The 26,242-nt window shown below is 52.2% G+C and overlaps 1 protein-coding gene across 1 annotated transcript in view; it reads right to left on the bottom strand.

Annotated features, from left to right (window-relative positions):
* IFFO2 (intermediate filament family orphan 2) overlaps positions 1-25,710 on the bottom strand; it is a 60,565-nt gene extending 34,855 nt beyond the window's left edge. Inside the window, 3 exon segments of the mRNA XM_029065744.2 lie at positions 24,890-25,120; positions 25,122-25,176; positions 25,179-25,710. Coding sequence (XP_028921577.1) covers positions 24,890-25,120; positions 25,122-25,176; positions 25,179-25,521 — 629 coding nt within the window. The 5' untranslated portion in view covers positions 25,522-25,710.
* Between the last annotated feature and the right edge of the window lie 532 nt (positions 25,711-26,242).

Below are 26,242 nucleotides of genomic sequence, written 5' to 3'. Positions count from 1 at the left end.
TAGAACAACAGACCCATTCCTGCCCACCGTGAGCTCAGAATCCAGAGGGGGAGATAGACATTAATATAAATAAATTACATTTATATACAGATGCATATATATATGCTGTGGGGATGGGAGGGAGGATGTCTGAAGGAGCAAGTAAGCGCAGCGCTTCTCTGTGCCTCAGTTATCTCAACTGGAAAATGGGGATTGAGCCTGTGAGCCCCACTGGGGGCAGGGACTGTGTCTAATCCAATTACCTTGTATCTACTCTAGTGCTTCGTACAGTGCCTGGCACATACTAAGCGCTTAGCAAATACCCCAATTATTACTATTCCTGGCAGCCAGATGCTCAGCAGCACATTGTGACTTCCTGCTTCTCCTCACACGGGATGGCATGCAGTGCCCACTGACTCCTGGGCCTAGGAACACTGGCTTAGACTAGTCACATTCCACCGCCTCCCCCGAATTCTTGGCGTGTGCGGACCATTACGCTGGCAGGGCTCCATGGGTGGTGCCCGAGCCGGAAACAGGGCGGCTGAGAGGATCAGACTCGGGTGGTTCTGGGAATAACTCATCAGGAAAATAGGTCGAGCGCCTCTTTCTGAAAGGAAAGGCAGGCACCAGCTCACCTGGAGAAGAGAAACTCCCTTCCCAATCCATTTATAAATCCCTCCTAAGTAGAAGCAGCCCGGCCTAGTGGAAAGAGCACAGAGCTGGGGGCCAGAGGACCTGGGTTCTAACCCCAGCTCTGCCGCTTACCTGCCGTGTGACCTTGGGCAACTCATTGCACTTCTCTGTGCCTCAGTTACCTCATCTCTAAAACGGGGATTACGACTGTGAGCCCCATGAGGGACAGGGACCGGGCCCACCCTGATTAGCTCGTATCTACCCCTGCGGTTAGTACGGTGCCTGACACACTGTAATTGCTTAACAAATACCACAATGATTATTACTATTTTTATTAGCTGCAGTCAGATACCCAAAGACAGCCAGGTTTGGAGCCCAAGCACCTGGGAGAAGAGCTAAACAGCCATTCTCCAAGGGCTACGCTTCTCACAGAGCCTAGAGGCAGCTGGGACTGGCACGCTTCGGCTCCAAGACCTTTCCCGATCGAAACCAGAAGACATTTATCCTCCAACAGACACGGGTTGGGTGGACACCTGGCAACAGGCAAACAACAACAAAAAAGGCCCAGTGGGAGTGAATCCGGTACGGGTTCTGAAACGCCCTTCACAGAGCTTGGGCCTTAGCATAATCTTGGATTATACGTTTAACCACTCTTACTCCCAAATCACCATCGACCCTGCTCTCCTTGTGTTTTCCAGGCACCAGTTTGGCACTCCAGCTCAACAGCATTTCTAGTTAAGGATCACTACCTTTTCCCTCCCTCCCCCTAGTTCAATCAAGGGATTGAGCACTTACTGTGGACAGAGAGCACTGTACTGAGCACTTGGGAGTTCAATACAACAGAGTTGGTGGACGTATTCCCTGCCCCAACAAGCTTGAAATCTAGGGAGGGTTCTCTCTTTTCTTCCCCTTCCCCAGACTCTTGCCCTTGGCTTCCAAGCAGCAGATCTCTCAATGAGCAAAAGAATCCACAGAGAGAACCACCAACAACCCCTGACTTCCCACTTTCCCTCTCGCCATCTCTGCAATTTGCAAAAGAAAGAAGGGACCCCAGGGCAGATGGGTTTTAGAATGAACAGGTAACCCGAGTATCAGTTTTAAATCACCATCATCATTAATGGTATTTATTAAGCGCTGACTATGTGCAGGGCACTGCAATAACTGCTTGGGAGAGTTCGATTAAATGGAATTGTGAGACACGTTCCCTGCCAACAGCGAGCTTCAAGTTTAGAGAGCTTTGGGGAAAACCTAACCTCTTAAGACACCATATGGCTATTTTAGAAAGTTAATGTCCAGTTTGGGTGTCTTGATAGTCACCGATTAGACTGTAAGCCCGTCATTGGGCAGGGATTGTCTCTATCTGCTGCTGAAATGTACACTCAAAGCGCTTAGTACAGTGCTCCGCACATAGTAAGCGCTCAATAAATACTATTGAATGAATTATCTCTCCTGGTAAACAAGGAGTCCCACAGCCCTAGTTGAGGGATAGCCCATTTCCCCGTCTTTGCTCCCTTGACTGTTCATCCATTTGGCACGTGGGATACTTTGGGTTCCTCAAAAACAAGCTAAATCTTCTCTCCCTGGACTTTCATCTCCCTGCTCCCCCGCCAACCAGAAGACATTCTCATTTCGCTCATTCGAAAAATCCAAAACCCTGGTTGGGATTAATCGCAAACTTTGGGATATCCTCTAATCTTCCGACTCTTCCAAAGTTCTTCTGGTTTATCCAGAAGAACCTGCTGGAGTGAGGGAGTCGCTCTCAGCCCCTTGGGCCAGAAGAATAAAAATTGGGGCTCCCCAGCTTGACTTTCTGGGGAACAACCCCAGCCAGGTTCCTGGCTCCATGATATTAAGGCCAATCTTCCTCTCTGACTCAGAGAGCAGCAGGCATACTCATTTCTCTACCTTTCCTCGGTGGCAGGCTAATGACCACAAAGGCTTGAGCCTGCAGGGTTACGTCAGGAGAACGCCAGAAAACAATCAGGGGAAAGAAAGAAAGAAAAAACAATTACCAGTAAAGCTTGTGAAACAGCCGACAACTTGTGGCCCAAGCCCATTTTACACGCCTGTTTCTGAAACGCTGTAATTGTCATAACTGGAGGTGAAATACAGCATACTTCTGGCTCACTTGGAACAGGTAATTAGATTGGTAATCGCCTTCTCCAAAAGGAGAGGATTAGCTGACTAAATACGGCTCAAGGGGACAGACTCATTATTTAATATCAGCCTAGGCACAGTACCAAACTTTACAATGAACGAGAATCCAGGGCGGGAGGCAGAAACGGGCCTCCCTGCCTCCCTGCTCCCCAGAGGGACAACTGTGCCTGCCCTTGGGAAGGGACCTTGCCAAGGCTCAGAAGGGAAAGCTGAGTTTTGGAGGCAGAGGCTAAGGTATTAATCCCATAAAAGGCAAGGGAAGAGACGGGGACGGTTCAGAGCAATTCAGAACTTCTCTCTCCGTAGGCAGGACAGGGCCATCGAAGGAGAAATGGTCCAGAAGTGGGATGATTGAAGGAGGCCCTGGGCAGCTGGCGAAGCGAGGAAAGAAGACTGAAGGGCAAGACCAATGTACCCGTCAATCAATCAATGAGCGCTCCCTGTGTGCACAGCACTGTGGGCGAGTAACCAATCGTATGTATTACTATGTGCAGAGCACTGGACTAAGTGCTCGGGAGAGTACAATATATCAGAATTGGAAGAATCGTTCCCTGCCCATCACAAACTTACAGTCTAAAAGGGAGGGTCTACAGCTTATAGCTACAGGACAATACAATCGAGTTGATAAACTCAATCCCGGTCCCCAAGGAGTCTATTGGGAGAGACAGACGTTAAAATAAATTTCACATAAGGGAAGCGGCAGAACATAAAGATACGGACCCAAGTGCTGTGGGGCTGGGGACGAGGTGAGTAATAAATAATAATGTTGGTATTTGTTAAGCGCTTACTATGTGCAGAGCACTGTTGTAAGCGCCGGGGTAGATACGGGGGAACCGGGTCGTCCCACGTGAGGCTCACAGTTAATCCCCATTTTCCAGATGAGGTAACTGAGGCCCAGAGAAGTGAAGTGACTTGCCCACAGTCACAGAGCTGCCAAGTGGCAGAGACGGGAGTCGAACTCATGACCTCTGACTCCCAAGCCCAGGCGCTTTTCCACTGAGCCACGCTGCTTCCTTTTAAGGGGTGTTGACCCAGGTCCATGCCTGACTCCATATCTACAGTGACCTCTGAGGACAATTCTTCCTGGATTTCCCAGCTCACTGAAAGGAGTAGGGAGCGGTGGGACAATGGAAGGCTGAACACTAGTCCTGGAAGCCCAAGAAGGAGCTCAGTAAGGCTCAGTCAACACAAGAGACCTGAGATTTTGACTGATTTCTCCCCGTGAGCCTCAGTCTCCCCTGCTGTTAATCGGAGACGACAGGGTTCACCTGCCTTCCAAGGTTATCCGGGGAAAAGCTGACGGAATCTTCATGCACATTACCGACGTCGGTTCTCCCTCCTAGTTAGACTGTAAGCCCACTGAGGGACAGGGACTGGGTCCAACCTGATTATCTTGTATCTAACCCCGTGTTTAGTACGGTGCTTAGCGCATAGTAAGTGCTTGGCAAATGCCACCATTATGATGATTATATAAAAACAATTATACAATAATAATCGATCGATGGAAGCAGCGTGGCTCAGTGGAAAGAGCCCAGGCTTGGGAGTCAGAGGTCATGGGTTCCAGTCCCGGCTCCGCTGCTTGTCAGCTGACTTTGGGCAAGTCACTTCCCTTCCCTGGGCCTCAGTTACCTCATCTGTAAAAGGGGGATTAAAACTGTGAGCCCCACGTGGGACAACCTGATCACCTTGTATCCTCCAGCGCTTAGAACAGTGCTCTGCACACAGTAAGCGCTTAACAAATACCACCATTATTATTTAGTGAGTGTCAACTGCAAGCAGAGCATTGTACTAAGCAGTTGGGAGGGTGTAATACAACAGAATTGGCAGAAACGTTCCCTGCCCACAACAAGTTAATCCATGACTCTCTGGGGCGGGGAGAAACTAGCTGCCAGACAATGGAAAACAGCGCAGGCATTCAATGTTTGAACTGTTTTCCCTCACTGCAGAATGTGTCTGCTACACTGTTATACTGCACGCTCTCAAGTGCTTAGTGGTCGGCACACAGTAAGCGCTCAATAAATTCGACTGACTGACAGAAAGCAGAGCACTGCCATTTCCAGAAGCTCCTGCCAGGAGGGGAACGTGCAAATGGAAACACCTAGGACCTAACTCTGGAGGAAAATATCCCACTTATGGTGGGCGTCTTGCCCAAGGAGATTATCGGGGACTGGGGGTAATAATAATTATAGTTATGGTATTTGCTAAGCACTCACTCTGTGCCAAACACTTTGCTAAACACTGGGGTACATACAAGATGATGCAGCCTGGGAGTTGGAAGACCTGGGTTCTAAGTCCAGCTCTGCCACTTGGCTGCTGTGTGACCCTGGGCTAGTAATTTAACTTCTCTGTGCTTCAGTTTCCTCAACTGTAAAACGAGGATTGACAACCTGTTCTCCCTCCTATTTAGACTGTGAGTCCCACGTGGGACAGGGACCGTGTCCAACCTGATTAACCTGTACCGACCCCAGCGCTTAGAACAGCGCTTAACAAATACCATCAAAAAATAAAAGTTGGACACAGTCAAGGAGACAGAAGACAAAACCCATGTTGAGAAGCAGCATGGCTTAGTGGAAAGAGCCCGGGCTTGGGAGTCGGAGGTCATGGGTTCTAATCCCAGCTCTGCCATCTGTCTGCTGTGTGACTTAGGGCAAGTCACTTCATTACTCTGTGCCTCAGTTACCTCATCTGGAAAATGGGGATTAAGACTGCGAGCCCCACGTGGGACAACCTGATAACCTTGTATCTACCCCACTGCTTACAATAGCGCTTGGGACACGGTAAGCGCTTTAAAAACACTCTCATTATCATTATGATTATGATGACGTTTCAGCCAGGATGAAACCTACTGACTCTTGGCTCTAAACTTGTTCAGGGACTTGACTCTCCCAAGACCTAATCCTTAGGTCATACATGAGACTAGACGGGCTGACCCCAAATGCCAGGGGGTAAATGAGCCAAGGCTAACAGGAGGAACAAAGTGGGAAGGACACCACTGACTAAGAATGCCTTGCAACTCACCCCCAGGTTCCTGCTGGCCCCACGATCCAGAGAAACAGTATGGCCTAGTGGAAAGGGCCCGGGCCTGAGAGTCGGGGGACCTGGGTTCAAATCCAGGCTCTGCCAGTTGCCAGATGGGTGACCGCTGGCAAGTCACGTCACTTCTCTGGGTATCAGTTTCCTCTGTAAAATGGGAATTCGATATCCGTTCTCCCTGCCCCTTAAACCGGAGCCTCATGTGGGACGGGGATGGTGTCCAACCTGATGCTCTTGCATCCGCCAGCACTTAGTACAGTGCTCGACACGCAGTAAGCACTTAACGATAATAATAAATTCTAGTCATCTAGTAGTATTATTAATATACTACTAGATGACTAGAATTTATTATTATCGTTAAGTAATACTACTATTAATACTACTAATAATAATAATTTAAAAACTCCCCCGGGTCCTAGGTTTCCAGTGAATAGCTGTGTCTTTCTCTCCCCACTCTGTAACTGGGGGGTGCTCGGTGGGGAATCTCTCGGTGTGCTCCCGTCGAAAAGTTCATCCATTCATTCAATAGTATTTACTGAGCGCTTACTATGTGCAGAGCACTGTACTAAGCGCTTGGAATGTACAATTCGGCAACAGAGAGAGACCATCCCTGCCCAATGACGGGCTTACGGTCTAATCCGGGGAGAGAGACGGACAAAAACAAGACAACGTAATCGCGATAAACAGAATCAAGGGGATGTACACCTCATTAACGAAATAAATAGGGCAATAAAAATATATACAAATGAGCACAGTGCTGAGGGGAGGGGAAGGGAGGAGGGAGGAGCAGAGGGAAAGGGGGCTTAGCTGAGCTGACTCCCCCCAACCCACCCACCCCTTCTTCCTCAGCCATCCGGGTCAGGCATCCCAGAAGCAACTCTGGAAGTTCATTCCTTGATCCCGTCCCCTGCGGAGGCTACAGAGGGGTGTTTCCAAGCACCAGATGGGCTTTGGTGTCAGGCTTTGATTGACCAGATGGCCCAAGCAGACAGAGTCACGTGGCCGGTGAACATCTTGTGGGCAGAAGGGGCTCAGAAAGCAGGCCGAAAAGATTCCTCTCACCTGGGGTTTGACCTTTTCTTACCCAGAGTCCGCATCAGCCCCAGGTCCTCGAGACCACTAAGTCCAGACACCAAATACAGCTCGTTAGGGCAGTTCATTCATTCGATCGTATTTATTGAGCCCTTACTATGTGCAGAGCACTGTACTAAGCGATCGGGAGAGGACAATACAACAATAAACAGACACATTCTCTGCCCACAACGAGACTACAGTCTCCGGTTGCCTTAGCTGTGGTCATGAAGCCTCTCCTTCCGGTGCCCCCATTAGAGTCAGACCAAGTATCCCCCACCCCCAAATCTCACTGATGAGGTCTCGGAGAAGTCGGGAGGGAAGGCCCAGGAACGGCCAGACTGCTGGCAGGAAGGGTCAGGATTCGAACTCCTGCCTCTGAGGCAAACATCTGCCACGGAGGTTTCTGCACCCTGAGCTGTTCGGCACCACCTCCGACCTCTGTCCTGACCACCTCCCAACCCCACTCCCTCCCACCTAACAGCCTATTTTCCTGGAAATAATGATAATTTGTAAATGAAATGTACATCGCCTTGATTCTATTTATTTGCTGTTGTTTTAATGAGACGTTCATCCCCTCGATTCAATTTACTGCTATTGTGCTTGCCTGTCCGTCTCCCCCGGTTAGACTGTAAGCCCGTCAAAGGGCAGGGACTGTCTCTATCTGTTACCGATTTGTCCATTCCAAACGCTTAGTACAGTGCTCTGCACATAGCGCTCAATAAATACCATTGAATGAATAATTACGGTATCTATTAAGCTCTTTCTATGTGCCAGGCACTGTCCTAAGCGCTGGGGAGGATACGAGCAAATCGGGTTGGATACAGTCCCTTGTCCCACGTGGGGCTCACGGTCTCAACCCCCATTTTACAGATGAGGTAACTGAGGCACAGAGCAGCCAAGTGACTGGCCCAAGGTCACGCAGCAGACAAGTGGCAGAGCTGGGATCACAATCCATGACCTTTTGACTCCCAGACCCATGCTCTATCCACTACACCATGCTGCTTCTCTTGGAGCACTTACTTGGTCCCAGAGGGGATGCTCATCACAGGTCCCCGAGGAAAGGGGCAGAACCTCTGAAATAACACATTTCCCTCATTAAGCTTTCAGGGGGGAGCCGGGGGGAGAGACGAGGCTCCTTAGAGACCCATTAAGCATCTCTCCAGTTGAGCGCAGACCAGGCATTCGATATTATTTCTCCACTGCTGGCAAACAAATGGCACCAACTTGTCACTGAAGAGGCAAGCGGCGGGGAGAAAAATAACTTCCAGCAAGCCCGGCCTCACTGAATTTCGCTCTACTGTGTGTCAGCTGGCACCGCTCAAGGGTAGCAACTTGAGCTGTGGTGGCTCAGACCGGGATTCAAAAGATTATTCCCAGAGATGTCAATTCCATCCCACTTGGAAGCATAATTTACAAGAAGCAATATGGTATAGTGGGTTAAATTTCTTCCAAACTCCTCGAGGCCGGGGACCTCATCTTTTGCACTTCGGATATATTTCCAAACACCATGACAACCTACTAAATTCTGATCCTGACGTTTGTACTGAGGGACTGTGTGAAGAGCCGTCGAGACCGTAAACTGGTTGTGGGCAGGGAACGCATCTACCAACTCCCTTAACAGAGTGCTCTGCACACAGAAGGCGCTCAATCAATCCGCTTGATTGAACGACTGACTGTCAAAGGGGGAAACCTGCTGCTGGTTCGACACGGATTTGGGAAGGAGGAACGGGAAGAAGAGGAGGGATAAAAAAATCGTTGCAGGATTTCTTTGCCAAGAACGCTAGAGAACTGCTGAGTTTGAACCACTTGGCTTAGCAATTTCATAACTGCAGATTCGCCGGTCATAGCCACAGAGTGGCGGTTTGGATCTCCGGATGAACAAGAGTCTTGAACGAGAAAGTGAAGATGTGAATGATGACGACGAGCAAGTCTCCGGACTAGAACGGCGGAAGAGCCTCGGCCCAGAGACTAGGCTAAGATAACCCTACGGCTCTTCGCCTATTCTAGACTGTGGTTTCCAGGACCTGATTTGGGAGGCGAACCACGAGATGGAGCGTTTGGGGGCAAAAAGGCCATCTAGGAAGGGTAGAAGCCAGGGAAGTCCAAGAGTCCCAACCCTTTTGAGCACTCTGTTTACTAGTCTTTTTCAGCAGCTGGCCTTACTTCTCCAACAAGGAGGAGTTTAGGGGAGAACAGGCCCGGTGAATTAATAAACTCAGGCTGCAGTTCTCCTAGATGGTTGTGGGAAATAATGTTCATTCAATCGTATTTACTGAGCACTTACTGTGAGCAGAGAACCGTACTAAGCGCTTGGAAAGTATAGTACAGCGAGAGAGAGAGAGAGAGAAGCCCTGCCCACAACGAGCTCACAGACTGGAGGACTCCTACCTGGGGAAAGGAACTGTGAGTTTCCCTTTTTATGTATGATCCTGGCAGCCCGATCCTAGCAGCCTCCCTCCAGCCAGATTCAAGGGCCCATCGGGGCAGAGGGTTAAAACGTGGATCCTAAACTTGGGGCCGGGCTCCGGGATGCTGGGAGAAACAATGACTTCATCGGATGCCAAAGCTGCAGAAGCATCGGGCGGTATCACGTGACCCTCCTGAAACGGTGAAATCCAAAGCTACCCAGGCCCAGTATGGAGAATCGATACTTATCCAAAGCTGGCCATCCCACGCATTTGGAAGAGAAGGAGGGTGGGGAGACGATTTTGGACGGCCGGTCGGGGGAGAGAGCCCTAGAGAAGCAGCGTGGCCTAGTGGAAAAGACACAGGGCTGGGAGTCAGGAGACCTGGGTCCTATTTCCAGCTCCGTCCCTTGCCTGCTGGTGACCTCGGGCAAGTCACTTAACTTCTCTGAGCCTCCATTTCCTCATCTGTAAAGCGGGGGTTCAATCCCTGTTCTCCCTCCCACTTAGACTGGGAGCACTGTGGGGGACTGGGGATGAGTCTGACCCGATTGTCTGGCATCTCCCCCAGTGCTGAGTACAGTACTCGGCCCATAGTAAGCACTTTAAAAAAAAAATCCCCGTTCTCTCTCCCTTAAATTATGAGCTCCGTGTGGGACAGAGACTTGTCTGACGTAATCGTTCCTTCCAGGGCACTTAGCACAGTGCTCAACACCTAGTCAGTGCTTAACCAATACCACGATGATTACTAATCCTGGAAATTCCCTTGGAAAACTCAAGGGCACCCAATTCAGCAGAGAACCCGGGAATGTGGGAAACTGCCCTTTCCGTGCCAAACTTCCGGCCCCTCGGGGGTGCCCCCAAACTGGGGTTCCACCACAGGGAGCCCCGTGTCCAGGGAGGAGGCCCGGCTGGGATCACAAGGCCAGGAGAGCACTTTGGGATCCCGCCACTCAATCCATCAGTGGTAATTACTAAGTGCTTACTATGCACAGAGAACTCTACTATGTGCTTGGGAGAGTACAATACAGCAGAATTAGCAGACACGTTCCCTGCCCATAACGAGCCTCCAGCCCAGACGCTGCTCATTAAATCATCAGGGCGTGTGAGGGACACCGTAGTGATCTGTTGCCAGCAAGTCGCAGGGAGGCTTTTGTGGAGCCGGCTGCTCTTATTCCCCGAGACACCTGTTTGGGAAGGACCAGGGTGGGAGAGACGGGACCTCGCCGTTTAAAGGGACTGACAGTCTACTGAACCTCAAAACTGTTCTGCTTCGCTTCTCTCCCAAACTGGAAAACCCCATGCCTAATCCCCAGAGATTCTCAGCTCAAACATCCAACAGAAAGGTCCGAGATCTCAAATAGGTCAGTCCCTTCGATATAAAGCCTGGGTCCCAGCAGGCATCAGTTGCACGACAGACCACAAAGAGGGTTTATGGATTATTGAAGTCCTGAAGGGGAGGGGAGGGCAGGGAAGAGTGAGAAGAAGTGTTTGAACATACAACATAAAAGGTGATCATAATGATGGTCTCCAGATCCTTTTTGTTTGGACCCAGCGGAGTTTCTCCGGTATCTGTTGACCTCTCGCTATGTGACAAGCACTGCTTGCTCTATGTGCTGGGGTTGATACAAGTTAATTCGGTCAGTCGCAATTCCTGTCCCACAGGGAGCTCACAGTCTACATAAGAGGGAGAACAGGGGTTGAAACCCCATTTTACAGTTAAGGATACTGAGGCGCAGAGAAGAGAAGTCATTTGCCCAAGGTCAAACAACAGGCAAGTGATAGAGCCAGGATCAGAAGCCAGATCCTCTGACTCCGAGGCCCAAGCTCTTTCCACTAGCCCACTTTTTGAAAAGTTACCAGTTAAAATTGCGGCACGGACGATAGAGGTTCTCCAGGAAGCAGCGCTTGCGGACAGCGAGGCTCACGGGGGCGGGGAGGGGGTAGCCGAGGAAGATTAGAAATGGATCGAGTTGTGCGGCTGCTACGGTCCTCCCCGGAGGCAGGTGGAGAGACATATCTGAAGGACTCTTGACCAGGGAAGTAGAACAAAGGACAGAAGACGTAGCAGGGAGTTTTAATAATAATAATGGCATTTGTTAAGCGCTGACTAGGTGCTGGGCCTTGCACTAAGCACTGAGGTAGATATAAGATGAAGATGAAGAGATGAAACGGCATTGCCTAGTAGACAGAGCCAGGCCTGGGAGTCAGAAGACCTGGGTTCTAATCCCGAATCTGCCACTCGTCTGCGGAGTTCCAGGCCTGCTCTCTATCCACTACGCCATGTTGCTTCTCGGAGCGGAACCCTTTTGATCTCGGGCTTGGGGGCCGAGTGGCCTGGAAGCCGACGATTGCCACGGAGAGAAGAGGCAGGACAGGAGGTGCTGCAGGACTGAACCCAGCCCAGAGAGCCGCCGGAGGGGTGGCCTGGCTCCGCTCCGAAGGGTCCAGAGGCGTTCACCTCCACCACACAGTCGGGCATTGTGCGGGCACCACCGGCTTCGTACTGTCAAAACATACCATGCCTCCACTCAACTCAGTCGCAAGGCCACAACCACCCAATTATCGCTCTTCCAATGCCTCTGACTCACTCCCAAGACATCTGTGGGTCCTTCAGTTACCCACCCACCTCAGAGCACACAAACAAAAGATTTTACATCATTTTGCACCTTAGGCAGAAGATAAATTCAAGTTATTAAATTCCCAGAGCAGTAAGCTTTGTTCAGACCAGTTTATGACTGGGGCACCTTGATTTTTTTTTTTAATTGATTTTTTTTTTTTAAAGTTTCAGGGTGGCAAAGGCATTGTCTGTAGCTGTGGTTTTAGTGCGGCATGTCTTCCTGTTCCAAGATGGGGATGAGAGTTGAATGGGGATTCAGGCCTCCACATTCCTGGAAATCCAGCTCTCTCTGGTTTCACCTCAGTTTTCCATTAGTAGGGGATTATTAACTTGGGTTTCAGTCAGTCAGAGTCAGTAGGGCAGCAGCCTACACAATATGGCTTTGTTTTCAAGCAAAACCCTAAACGGGGACCCATTTTCAAGTCAACTCAGTAAAACCAACAGCATTAATAGCTCAGTTTATCCATCACCTTTCTCCCAAACCATGTCAAGGGTTTCACCCACATCAGCTCACTCATCTTCTTGGGGGATTGATCGATCTATTTCACAGATGGGGAAACTGAAACCCAGAGAGGTTAAGTCACTGCCCAAAGACACAGAGAGAATCCAAAGCAGTTTAGTTTCTAGAACTCTTAGCTTCCCATTCAGAGCTCTTGCCCTGGCTACACTTGAGGGGAGAATCCGGAGATCCTGATTATCTTGTAACCTTTCCCAGCGCTTAGACGGAGTGCTTGACACAGAGCACTTCAGCAAATATCACAATTCTGGGCATTTGGAAAAATATCTAAAACTGCCTCAGCAGCTGAACATCCGACTTTATCAATCAATCCTATTTACGGAGTCCTTTCTAAATGCAGAGTACTGGACTAAGCAACTGGGAGGTCGACACGTTCCCTGATCAGAGAGAGAATTTTCACGTCAAAAATCTATCTCCAGAGCTCTCGGAACCCGTGCTCAACCACTGAACAAGTGGGAAAGAACTGGACAGTAATTATTTCCCTCCATCCGAGTGTGCGCTGATGAGACGTGCCCAAGGAGACGTGCTGAGTCCCGCAATCGGGATGGATGCCCAGTTCTGGTTCTCGGTGGGGAGGAGGAAGCTGTCCTGAATAGGCTAGGAAGAACTGGAGAGAGAGAGAGACAGGGAGAGAGGGAGAGTTGTGTGTGTGTGGTGGAGGGGGCTGGAGCACATTTGGCTAGAGAGGACATTTGGCTAGAGAGGGCAGAGAAAACCGGCCAGCCGTGACCCTTAGTAGCCCAACTCCCCCAAGAGCCTTTCCTAATGGCGGCCCGGAGTCTGTCTCCATGGTAACAAGGGCATTATTCAGGCCTTAACTGTGAGAAAGGCCATTTCCCTCAGTCCTACCGGAAGCAAGCCCCACCGTCATGCCTTGTACTTCGGGTCAGGGGCACAGTGGCCTTCCCTCCTCAGCGACTCTTCCCGTCTCCTCTGGAGCTTCATGCTAGGTCCCAAATTTCCTCACCTGCTACCATTTAAGGGAGCAGCGAATTCCCCAGAGAGACTGCAGCAAGGCCAGATTGAAATTGCCCAGGCTTGGGAGTCAGGCTACCTGGGTTCTAATCCCGGCGCCACCACTTGCCTGCTGTGTGAACTTGAGCGAGTCACTTCATTTCTCTGGGCCTCAGTTTTCCCATCTGTAAAATGGAGATTAAGTACCTGTTCCCCCTCCCCTTTAGACTTTAGCCCCAAGTGGGACAGGGACTAGATACTCCAACACATAGCATAGTGCTTGGCACATAATAAGTGCTTAACACCACGATTAGTATCATTATAATTATTAGGGCTGGGTGCAGCTCTGCCCCAAACTCACTCCGTGACATTGATCAAGCTCCCTTTTCTCTGTTCTTCCACTGTTCTATGTGCGAAATGGGGTCACTGCCCCCTCTCTACCTCGCTGGAGAGTCAGGAGGAGCTAAAGGATGCTTTGTGCTCCTGGGAGTCGGGCCTTAACTTCTCTGTGTCTCAGTACTCCTGTTCTCCCTCCCCCTTAGACTGTGAGCCCCAGGGGGGACAGGAACTGTGTCCAACCTAATTAACTTGTACCTAACCCAGAACTTAGAACAGCGCTTGACACAAAGTAAGCACTTAACAAGTACCATTAAAAAAAAAAAAAAAAAAAAAGAGCAGGTCTGTTAAGAATTGACTAGATTCTCATCAGACTGGGTTGGGATAAGTGATGGTGGCTCTGACTGAAGATAGGAGAAGGGGATTAATGGTCTCTCAAGGTCCTTCCGACTGTGTCACTGGAGGAGGGAAACAAACCCTTAATATGGGAAGAGGAAAAGGCCAGAAAAGACAAGCCACAAATAGGCAGACTCTCAACCTTCTCCCAGATTCAACTGGATAGCATTTTCTGTCCTCAAGGCTGTCAGTTTGGCAGCAACTATTTATGACTAGGTCTCCAGAGGGCAAGATAAACATCTCACCACTGTACAACCTTGGGGCTGAGGAAGCCGCAAGCTTCCTGGAAGGTCCCACCCTGGCTCTGGAGCCCACCAAGCTAATGGTAATCTGAAAGCAGGAGCAGGGAAACCACGCCTGAACAAATTAGAGATGAGATTCTGATCCTCTCCCCCCTCCCTTAATTTGAGGGAGCAGCGTGGTCTAGTGGAAATAGCACAGGCCTGGGAGTCGGATGACCCGGGTTCTAATCTGACCCCTGCCACTTGCCTGCCATGTGCCAGAGAAGCAGCGTGGCTCAGTGGAAAGAGCATGGGCTTTGGAGTCAGAGGTCATGAGTTCGAATCCCAGCTCTGCCACTTGTCAGCTGTGTGACGGTGGGCAAGTCACTTAACTATTCTGGGCCTCACTTACCCCATCTGTAAAATGGGGATTAAGACTGTGAGCCCCATGTGGGACAACCTGATTCTCCCGTGTCTCCCCCAGCGCTTAGAACAGTGCTCTACCCATAGTAAGCGCTTAACAAATACCAACATTATTATTATTATGTGACCTTGGGTAGGTTGCTTCACTTCTCTGTACCTCAGTTTCCTCATCTGTAAAACTGGGAATAACTATCTATTCTCACTCCTGTGAGCCCCAAGTGGGAAAGGGACTTTGTCCGACCTGATTATCTCATAACTACCCCAGCAACTTGGCACATAGTCAATGCTTTAAAAATACCACAATTATTATCATCATTACTATTACTGTCATTATTAAGACAGGGAGCTTGCGGAGGACTGAATTTGAAGAACAGATCGTCCTCTCCTCACCCAGAGATGATTTAGAGAGAAGAAAAAGCTATGAAGTCAGAAATCAAATCTCAAGGACACGTCATGCCGCCGCACCACCGAGAAAGAAGACAGGAAAGAAAAGGAAGGAACGAGAAGGGAAGGAACAGCTGCTGCTCCGGGCTCTGGCCCTTTTTATTTCAGGGAGAACGCGTTCCAGCACTCACCCTTGTATTACTGCACAATACAGCCCAGCCTATCATTACCCATAAACTCGACTATAAATACCTTGTTTCTAGGTCCTATTTCAAGTTTCCTCCTTTACCAGACACCCTGGCGGATAATACCTGGTCCCCGCTCTCTGTTTGGAAACATCTTGATTTTCAAAGGCTCTGCAGAGCCACAGTGACACATAGAGGGCTCCTCTCTTCTCCCTCAGAGAATTCCCTTCAAACCATTCAGGAAGAAAGACACCTCCGGAATGGCCAGTTAACATTCACTCCATTTCAAAGCCTTAGTTCAGGGGAGGAGAGAAGGCCTGGGTTCAGCTGAGTTGCTGATGAAAGAAGTTGCTGCCGGTTTCAGACCACCCAACCGCTGAGCTCACGGCAGGACCCCCGGAAGTATTAAATAATTCAACCCAGGAGCCCTCCCCCACAGCTCTTACTCCCGGACTGAAATCCATTACCCCCCCCCCCCCCAAAACAGAGAGCTGAAAGGCAGAGATGCATTTATTGAGGACTTTGCGGTGGCGAACCTAAGCACTTGGTTACTACAGGATAATAGAGTGACACTGCCCTTCCCTGCCCATAAGTAGCTTACACTCTAAGGGGTTGCGGGGAAGAGGAGGGAACAAACATACAAATATCGACAACCAGGGAGGTGCCAAAACAAATTAAAGCAGACTATGTACGTCACATCTCAGATTGCTGGGTCTGCCGGCCCGACAATGAAAGAGGACCATATGGGCTTCCCCTTAGCCCCTTCAGAGGTTAACAGGCCACGAGGAGCCAGGATGTCTTAAATAATAGGAACGATTAAGAGAGCCAATTAACAGGGAGCAAAACCATATCCCTACTGTAGGGGCTTCTTTCCAGCAAAAGCCTTTTAAACGAAGACATCACCAAGTCAGAGCACGTGCCCGCCTTTAGCTTTACAGGCCAGAAATCTCTGTGTCAGCACTTCGAACAGAAAGCTCAAGCGAGGAGGAAAATGCAAAGAAATCCCGGAGCCACGGCTAGCGTTGACTAAGACAAATACCTGCTCTGATTGCACCAAGTTCACCTCGTCCTATCCATACCATATTGGCTTTTTGGATGGGGGTGTGTGTAGGGACAAAATGCACACCATTTGCTACTGAGATGCAGATGTTCTGTTATCGATATTTCAATCTATCACATTTGTGAAAAATTTCAACTTTCCTCCAGGATTTGCCACTGGGAAATTGGAATTCTTTTTCTAAAATATCTGGGGCGTTTTGGGTTTTGGGTTTTTCGGTCTCTGAATAGTTATCTTCACGACACATCCAGGCTTCTCAAGGAATCGGATTTCCAAACTCTATGCTACTGCTCGGAACGTCTCATCATCTTCCAGGAGAAACATTAACTTGGGAGCTAGGCTCAGTTACGGGTTGCCCCACCTGTCCTCTACAACACAAAAATGTAGTTAGAAATCAAGATCGTCGACGAATGGGTGAGATGAAAACATGACAGATGATGGCTAAAAACACTAAAAACAGACTCATCGGGGTGGCTTATCAGGGAAGGCTTTTTACATTTTTTTTTTTTTTAAAGGAGGGTGGGAACCTCCTCAGCCCCCTCCTGCTCGCCACACACACACAGCAACACTGTGACAGTCACCAACATGCAGCTACGCACCCTGGATCAATCAATTAATGCTATTTATTGAGTGCGTACTGCGTGCTGAGCACTGGACTAAGCACTTGGCAGAGTACATTGTAACATTAAACAGACATATTCCCTGGAGACACGGTTTAGCTGATTCACTTTGACACTTCCCCATCAGGGTGATCTCTGGATTTTCAATTTCCAAGTGGCCTCTCCCCAGCTAAGCTCCAAGCTGACACCAGCAGTGGGGGTATAGTGGTGAGTTTCGAGTTTTTTTTTTTTTTTTAAAAAAAACTCTTTCATCTATTTTTTTATGGTATCTGTTAAGCGCTTACTATGTGCCAGGCACTGTATGTACTAAGCACTGGGATAGATTCGAGCTAATCAGAATGGACACGGTCCATGCCCTCCATGGTACTCATAGTATCAATTCCACTGTACGTATGTGGTAAACGAGGCACAGAGAAGTTAAATGGCTTGCCCAATGTCATATAGCAGACAAGTGACGAAGCTAGGATTAGAACCCAGGTCCTTCTGACTCCCAGGCCCGAGCTCTGTCCACTAGGCCGCACTGATTCTCTATTTCTCTATTCTTAACCTTGGAAAAAAAACCTAATGGCGGCTTGCCTGTCCTCCCTCTGTCCCCTTCATATACGATAGACCACCACTCTCCCCACCTTCAAAGCCTTATCAAAATCACATCATCATCATCATCATAATAATAATGGTATGTGTTAAGCGCTTACTACGTGCCAAGCACTGTTTTAAGCGCCGGGGCAGATACAAGGTTATCAGATTGTCCCATGTGGGGCTCACAGTCTTCATCCCCATTTTACAGATGAGATAACTGAGGCAGAGAGAAGGGAAGTGACTTCCCTAGGTCACACAGCTGGCAAGTGGCAGAGGCAGGATTAGAACTCATGACCTCTGACTCCCAAGCCCGGGCTCTTTCCACTCAGCCACGCTGCTCACATCTTCTCCAAGAGGCCTTCCCCAATTAAGCCCTCATTTCCCCTACTCCCTCTCCCTTCTGTGTCACCCGTGCGCTTGAAGGTGTGCACTTGATATTCACCCCACCCTCAGCCCCACAGCACCGACATACATCTCCCAAATTTCTTTTCACATCTGTCTCTCCCCTCTAGGCTGTAACCTCCCTGTGAGCAGGCCTACACCTCTCTCGTATTGTACCCGCCCGAGTGCTTAGTACAGCGTTCTGCACGTAAGCCCATCAGAGGGCAGGGACTGTCTCTATCTGTTACCGATTTGTACATTCCAAGCGCTTAGTACGGTGCTCTGCACATAGTAAGCGCTCAATAAATACTATTGAATGAATGAATGAATCGATCGACTGATTATCCCTTCATCCTAAATCCTCCGAGCCATCCGACGTGGGCAGGAGTGACCAGGGAGAGAACCTACTAGTCAGTTCTGAAACCAGGCATGCCAAGCATTTATTACATCTCACCAAGACTATCAGAAGTCATAAATACCAACGATCAAAAAAAAAAATCTTGAATCAAAAGACGATCCACGCCCGCTGGCTCATGACCCATTTATGTTCAAAGGCGACTTATTCCTTCTTTATTACATTAGGTGTGTTCAAATACCTTGTTTCCCAAGGCTTGTTCTCTTCCCTGCCCACCTCAACATAGGCTGGTCTAAGACCTGCCTTCCTAATGTGTTTCAATTTGCGATGCTCGTTATCAACGAGAGAGAGAGAGAGAGAGAGAGAGAGAGAGAGAGAGAGAGTCTCCCACGGAAAACAATTCAGGAAATATTAATCGGGAGCAGATAACTGTTTAACGATTAGTTCTGTTCTAGTTGCTTCATCCCGTGCAATACGAACACAAACCAGGCCATACATTCCACTGGGAAGGAATTTAAGCGTCAGCTGTCTTCTCGTTCCTTTTCGACTAGGGCCTTCGCTAGCTCCTTCCTGCTCGGGCTTTGAAAACCTTCCGTCTGTGCATAACTCCAACTCAGCCAAGGGGCAGAGGCCTTGGGAAGGCTGTTCCCAAATGAATCGACGCCGCTCTGCCGGGTTTTAGAGGGATTCAGAGGAAGGATTCAGCGAGAGAAGGGAGAGTGATGGCAGTGTGACCACCCCTTGGAGAAGTTGGTCAGGTTGTCTAGCGGAAAGAACCTGGGCCTGGGTTCTAATCCCGGCTCCACTACCTGCCTCCTCTGTGTGACCTTGGGCAAGTCACTCCACTGCTCTGGACCTCAGTTACCTCCATCATTAAAATGGGGATTGAGAGTGTGACCCCCAGGTGGGACAGGGACTGTGTCCAACCATATTCGCCTGCGTCCGCCGCCGCGCTTAGTATGGGGCCTGGCACATAGTAAGCATTTAACAAATACCACAATCATTGTTATTATTATTATTCATCCTGTTTCAAAAGACACCTTTATGCCTTGGCTCCCGGGAGGAGAATGTCGCAGCCCTAAAGCAAGGTGGAGGGTGGGAAAGGGTCCATCTAAAGACATATTCAGCCACTACAAAGGCTCTGCCAAAGTCCACAAAGAGGCTGTTCGTACGTGTCCTTCTACAGTCCTCTTACGTGATCTTGTCGGCCAAAGGGTGTCCATGGCCACCTCGTTGGGGACACGAGGGGACAGCTTTAATGGCGGCCTTGGGACTTGAGAAGGGGTGAGAAGGAGGGTTGGCAAACATCCTTTAATGACCTTCAGACTGTGAGATTGCAGAACCTGGTTTGAGCTGACACACCCCACTTTAAAGTCTCCCAACAGGTTCACCAGTGGGGATAGGGGTGTCTGGCTTTCCATCAATCTCGGCCACCCCCTCCCCCCCCCCCCCCCGGCACATACACACCCTTCACCCTTGGTGAGAAGGAACTGTGTCCAGCAGATTGGCTGATCGCCCTCTTTCCTGCCCTGTGCTTGCAACTAGAAACGGGCAAAAATGCCTCTGCGTTGCTGGAGACGAGGCCTCAAGTGGAATTCTCCACAGGGGAAAAAGTAGGTTAGGTATCGCTTGGGGGTGCCTGGCAGATGAAAGGACATTTCGGAATTTCTCAGGGTCTGGACGAGTCCTGGGAGCTTATGTATCTCTCGCCCAGCATCGGCGAGCTTCCGTATGCCAGAGCAGAGAGCCAGGGGCTTGGGATCAGAAAGGAAAGGAGCTGGAGGGTGAGGGGAGGAGGGGGGATTGGAGCATTAGAGGAAATCGTATAGGAAGGACCATCCTTCCGGACCCAGAACCTCCAGAGCCCACGGTAGGTGCTCCCATCAGACCGACCTAATCCTGAAGTTAAGCATTTAAAAAGAAAAAAATCCGGCAGCCTAAACCCCCTCCCCAAACCCCGAGTCCGGTACCCCTTAGCCGAGTTAAGGCTCCAGTGGGAAGTTTTGTTTAGGAATCTCAAATTTCTCACCCCATTTCCCTTCTGGGGTCAGTCTCGTAAAGGGACAAAGAGGTTCTTGCAGCAAGCAAACAAATAACTGATTGAGGCCAGATGTGCTGCCCTATCCAAAGCCAAGGCCGGGAGAGGGGGCGACCGCTGGGGAGTCCGGGCGTGGGTCTGCCGGGGCAACTTATCCACAACACTTGAGGCCCACTCACCCACTTTAGCCGGAAATCCCCGGCAAATTAGGAAAAGCACATTTAGGGTCCGAGCTTATGGTTCACCCAGGGCTAGGGAAACCGCGAACCGAGCCAGAAGCCTTTAAGCGAGGCGGTTCTACCTACTGCTTTAAGTAAAATTCACCCAAATTCCCTAGGGCGGGGAACATAGCTTAAGAAAGTCTGGGCTTTTTTGGTACTTTTTATATCAGCATTTTTCAGCCTTGCCAATGGCTCAGCTCGAATACAGCATTTTCCTGGCACTTTAGTAAGCAGTGGTAAAGTACTCTGCACATGCAGTCATTCGTCAGGATTTCCCGGGCCCTGAAGAAGTACAAAATTCTCCTGACTTTGGGAGAAAATGAGGGAGAATAGGAAAATGATCGCTTGGGAGCACGCGTGCACACATACACACACCCACGCCCGCCCCCCAAATCTAGGGGCTGAGTTTCAGGATTGGAGAGGCCAGCTAGTTTTGGGGAACCGAAACAGCCAAATGAGTTGGCACCTTTGCTTTTGAGAATCCTGCCAGGTTCCTATGCCTGTTATCACAGAAACAGATCAGTTGCCTCTGGAAAGCAACTTGCTTTCAATCTGTAAAAAATAAAGCTAAATTAAAAACACCCTGAAGCGTGCATCTTTTCACCCTCCGGGCGATCTGGGAGTTGGGGGTAGGTTAGGGGAGGAGGGGGAGAGAAAGGCACACACCTTCTCGCCCTACAGAACCCAGCGCTCATTCCAACACTCTGACGGGGCCAAGCTCCACGCTCCACTCCCAAGGTGCAGCTTTAGCACACCATTGCTCAATGCCCATCTCCCTATATTATCAGTCAGTGTTTCCACCTCCTTAGTACCCAGTGAGAAAAAAGAAACCACAACAAAACCAAAACACAACATGAGCCTGTGACACGACGACACCATCAACATCAGCGAAGGGAGAGTCGATCCCTTCCAGAGACGCTCCAGAGACGCTCGGCAAGTTCTGAAGTCTGTTTCTCTCCCTCCAGGCAGAGCTTCCCCCCCCCCCCCCCCGCCCCTCCAAGACAGGGCGAGACCCCCTCGAAGCACGCTTCCTCACTGATGTTTAGGGGGTTCTGGCCTGGGTCTGAAAAGACACCAGTCTTCCCAGGGCAGGATTCCCAGGGCCCCAGGGGTGAGCACTGTGAGTCGTGAGACCCTCTCCGCAGAGGCTTCCCACAGAAAAGCCTGCTGGCCACCCAAGGCAAATTCCCCCTTCTCTCTCCCCTCCTCCTTCCCCTGCTCCCGCCCCAACCCAGTGAAGACCTCTTGCTGTCTGACCCCAGAGGGAAAAGATAAGATTGGGGCAGTCCGCCAGGCAATAACTACCAGGCAATAACTACCGGGGAGCTCGCCACAAGGGTAAAAAAAAAAAAACCCTGAATTCCCTCTCAAAGACTTCCCCTTTTACTCAGAAGTGAGAAGCAGCATGGTCTAGTGGGAAGAGCACAGGCCTGGGAGGCAGAGGACCCGGGCTCTAAGCCCAGCTCCAATACCGATCTGCTGTGTGACCTCGGGTAAGCCACTTCACTTCTCTGTGCCTCAGTTTCTTCATCTGTAACACGGGGATTAAATCCTACTCCCTCCTTCCTAGACGGTAAGCCCCATACGGAAAAGGAACCGTGCCCAAACATAGTAAGTGCTTAACAAATACTATTATTATTAGTATCGAGAACCTCAGTGGGAAACACCAGGACCTCTGGTACTCAGTGTACAGTAAAAAAGTACACACGGCCTCCTGGTTAGAGGAAAGAATGGGGCTTTAGGATAGTCACCCTTCCCCAGTCAGTCAATCGTATTTACTGAGCACTTGCTGACTGCACAGCACGGTATTAAGCGCTTGAGAGAGTACAGGAAAACGACACATTCCCTGCCCATAATGAGCTTACAGTCTAGAGGGGGAGACAGACGTTAATATAAATAAATTACAGATAGGAATATAAGTGCTGTGGGGCTGGGCCGGAGGGATGAATACAGGGAGCGAGTCAGGGTGACCCAAAGGGGAGTGGGAGAAGAGGAAGGGAGGGCTTAGTCAGGGAAGGCCTCTTGGAGGAGACGGGCCTTCAAGGAGGCATCGAAGCGGAGGAGAGTAAACGTCTGTCAGATAATTGTCTGTCAGAGGCAGCGGCCTCCGAACCAAGCAGCGGCCTCCCCACCCCGCCTTCCCCATTTAGGCCAGGAGGAGAAATGAAGCGAAATCTCAGCCGCCGCAGCTGGACCGATCTTATCGACAGGAAACGCCGGGTAGACAGAAGTGTCAGCTGGGGCTCAACCAGGAAGCGGTGCCAATCACACAGCTGAGGAAGCAGACGTGCCGAAGAGGAAGAATCCGGCCCCTACTAGGAGTGTGTCGGCCAGACCTCTTCAACGGAGCCGGACTACCGGCCGCTTGAGGCAGCCGCTTGGCCGCTCCCAGGCTCAGAACCGGCCCTAGGCGAGGCCGATCCGCCAGCCGTCCCGCTAAGACCGCCGGGCCTCCGGGACGGCGCTGGACTTGGTCTCCGAGGTCCGACGGCCCCCGGAACGGCCACTGCCCATCGCTGCCTCCCTCCGCCACGACTCGAAGGGACCCATCGTGGAGGGCCTGCGCCTGTCTCTGCGGCCCGGATTTCCGCAGCTCGAGGAAGGCCGTTCTGCCCTACTGAGGGGAGACCACCAACTCCTGAATTGGGGATTTATCTCCCCCTCTGCCAGCCACATTCTACGGACCGTTTCTTTAAGAGCAAAATTTGAATGAAATAGGAGAAAAATCTCGAAATCCATGTGGAACACACACACACACACACACACACATATCCAGGCCAGAGAGCCGTAAGGGACAGCTAAGGCAGCGATGGGCCAAAACTACAGCTCTCTGAGGCGTCTCCTCCGATGTCACCCTCTTCCCCACCCATCAGGGATACAGCAGCGGACAATCACTATCCTATCACCAACTCCGTTGTATTGTACTCTCCCTAGTGCTTAGTAGAGTGCCCTGATTACGGTAAGCGTGCAATAAACAGGATTGATTGATTGACAGGCTGGTCTTCTCCCTCTCCCAACCCCCTCCCACCAAGTGGCTCCCCTCCCCAACGATTCCCTGGGGGTAACTGGTGGAGGTGATCCAGCCCACGTTTCCTTTGGTTCTGTGGCACCTCCCTGCCCAGGATGGGGCCCGGAGAGGTGGGGAGGAGGTTGGAAGGATGGTGACAGAGACAGAGAGGACCCCGGTGGAGAGGGACAGCTCTGAGTGGAAAAATCCTCCCCCCTGACCCGCTAGGCTCAACCGCCTCGCCTCCCGCAAGGGCGTGGGGTGCCAGGAGAGAGAAAACTCCATGGCATTTAGGGTTCCAGGCCTCACCTCCCCAAGGCGCCACCACAATCGATCCGAGGCACGACGGGGCCCTTACAGCGCACCGAGCCGGAGCACTGTACTAGGCGCTTGGGAGAGTGCGATAGATACCACAGAGGCATCAAGGACATTTCTCCCTGAAGAGGGCACGGAGGAAGTCAGGGATGTTTAAAGAAAGAGATAGTGGGCCTCTCCAACTCTCCTGGAGGGTGGGGAGGTCCTGGGATCTGCATGTGGGGGCGGCCCTTTGGGGTAGGACCCCCCCCTCACCCCCCACCCCCCGGAGGCCCAGCCCCTCGGGGTCGGGAAGGGGGGCTGGAAGGAAAGCGGGAAGGGGATCGGAGGAGGGGCCTGGAAGGAAAGAGGGAAGGGGGGCTGGAAGGGGGGCTGGAAGCAAGCAGGGAAGGAAACCGGGAAGGGGGCCTGGAAGCAGGGAAGGAAACCGGGAAGGGGGCCTGAAAGGGGGCTGGAAGGAAGCAAGGAAGGGGCCTAGAAGGGGGGCTGGAAGGAAGCAGGGAAGAGGGGCTGGAAGGGGGGCTGGAAGGAAGCAGGGAACGGGGGTTGGAAAGGAAGCAGGGAAGGGGAGCTGGAAGAGGGGGTGGAAGGAAGCAGGGATGGGGGGGTCGGGAAGGAAGCAGGGAAAAGGGGCTGGAAGGAAGCAGGGAAGGGGAGCTGGAAAGGAAGCAGGGAAGGGGAGCTGGAAGAGGGGGTGGAAGGAAGCAGGGATGGGGGGGTCGGGAAGGAAGCAGGGAAAAGGGGCTGGAAGGAAGCAGGGAAGGGGAGCTGGAAGAGGGGGTGGAAGGAAGCAGGGATGGGGGGGTCGGGAAGGAAGTTGGGAAGGGGGGCTGGAAGGGGGGGGTGAAAGGGAGCAGGGATGGGGCGTCGGGATGGAAGCAGGGAAGGGGGGTCGGGAAGGAGGCCGGGAAGGAAACCGGGAAAGGGGTCGGGAAGGAAGGCGGGAAAGGGGGGCGGGTAAAGCCAAGCCGGTGTCTCCGACGGAGCGGGCCGACCGACCTCTTCTTGTAGTCGTCGCGCTCGCGCTTGACCTTGGCCAGCACGTTGTAGAGGGCGCGGATCTCGGGGGTGATGGTGTCGATCTGCACGCCCACGCCGTCGGGGTGCAGCCACGACACGCCGGGGCCCTGCAGCGTCTCCAGCCCGCCGCCGCCCGTGCGCCGCACCTGCGTGTAGCTCCAGATGGTGCCGGGCAGGCGGCTGTAGTGCTGCGGGTTCCCGTGCGGCCCGGCCTGCGGCGGCGGCGGAGGCGGCGGCAGAGGCAGCAGAGGCGGCAGAGGCGGCAGAGGCGGCGGCGGGGCGCCCAGCTCCGGCCCCGTCTGCACCGCCTGCTCCCGGGAGAACGTCTTGTAGCGCAGGCGGCGGTCGCGCTCGCTCTGCTGCTGCTCCAGCTGCTTCTCCAGCAGCCGGTTGCGCCGCTCCAGCTCGTGCACCTTGGCGAGGAAGCAGCGGAAACGCACGTTGAGCCCCTTGAGGAGGTGGATGTTGGAGCCCAGGTCGTCCCGCAGCGCCGCCGTCACCGGGGACGGGCCCGGGGGCCCCGGCGGACCCCCGCCGCCGCCGCCGCCGCCGCCCCCCGGGGGGCAGCCCAGGGCCAGGGCCATCTCCCCGAACAGCAGCGAGTTCATCATCCGCCGGCTGCGGGGCTCCGGGCCCCGGCGCGGCTCCAGCTCCGGGCCGCGGTGGGGGCCGCTCGGCCGGGACCGGGACGGAGACGGGGACGGGGACGAGGGCGACGAGGAGGAGGAGGGAGGACGGTGCGGGAGGACGGTGCGGGAGCCGTCACGGACGCCGTGTCCGGGCGGCCGGCGGCGCTCGGCCAGGGGATGGGGTCCGGACCCGCCCCCTCCGCCCGCCCACTGCAGAACCGCGCCCCGCCCCCGCCGCCCGCTGCGGTTTTCCGCTTCGGAGCGAGGACGCGCCCCTCCCCCCTCCCCCTCCCCCCTCCCCCCGACCGCTCCTTTGCATAGCCCCGCCCACCCCGCCCGTCGTTCTGATAGGCTGCGCCGCCCTCTCGTTTGCAGAGCCCCGCCCACCTCCCCCCTTCTACCTCGTCTGCGGGGAGAGCGGCCCCGCTCGCTTATTTGCATCGCCCCCCCGCCCGTCGTTCTGATAGGCTGCGCCGCCCTCTCGTTTACATAGCCCCGCCCACCTCCCCCTTCTACCTCGTCTGCGGGGAGAGCGGCCCCGCTCGCCTATTTGCATAGCCCCGCCCTCCTCCCCTACACTCACCATGGTCTGCGTCGAGAGCGGCCCCTCCCTCTTATTTGCCTAGCCCCGCCCACACCGCCCTTCTACAGCGTCTGCGGGGAGAGCGGCTACGCCCGCTTATTTGCATAGCCCCCGCCCGTC

The sequence above is a fragment of the Ornithorhynchus anatinus genome, chromosome 5 (assembly GCF_004115215.2).
Source record: "Ornithorhynchus anatinus isolate Pmale09 chromosome 5, mOrnAna1.pri.v4, whole genome shotgun sequence".
NCBI classification, from domain to species: Eukaryota; Metazoa; Chordata; class Mammalia; order Monotremata; family Ornithorhynchidae; genus Ornithorhynchus; species Ornithorhynchus anatinus.
Note: the sequence above shows the minus strand (reverse complement) of the source record. Positions and strands in the feature narration are given on the sequence as shown.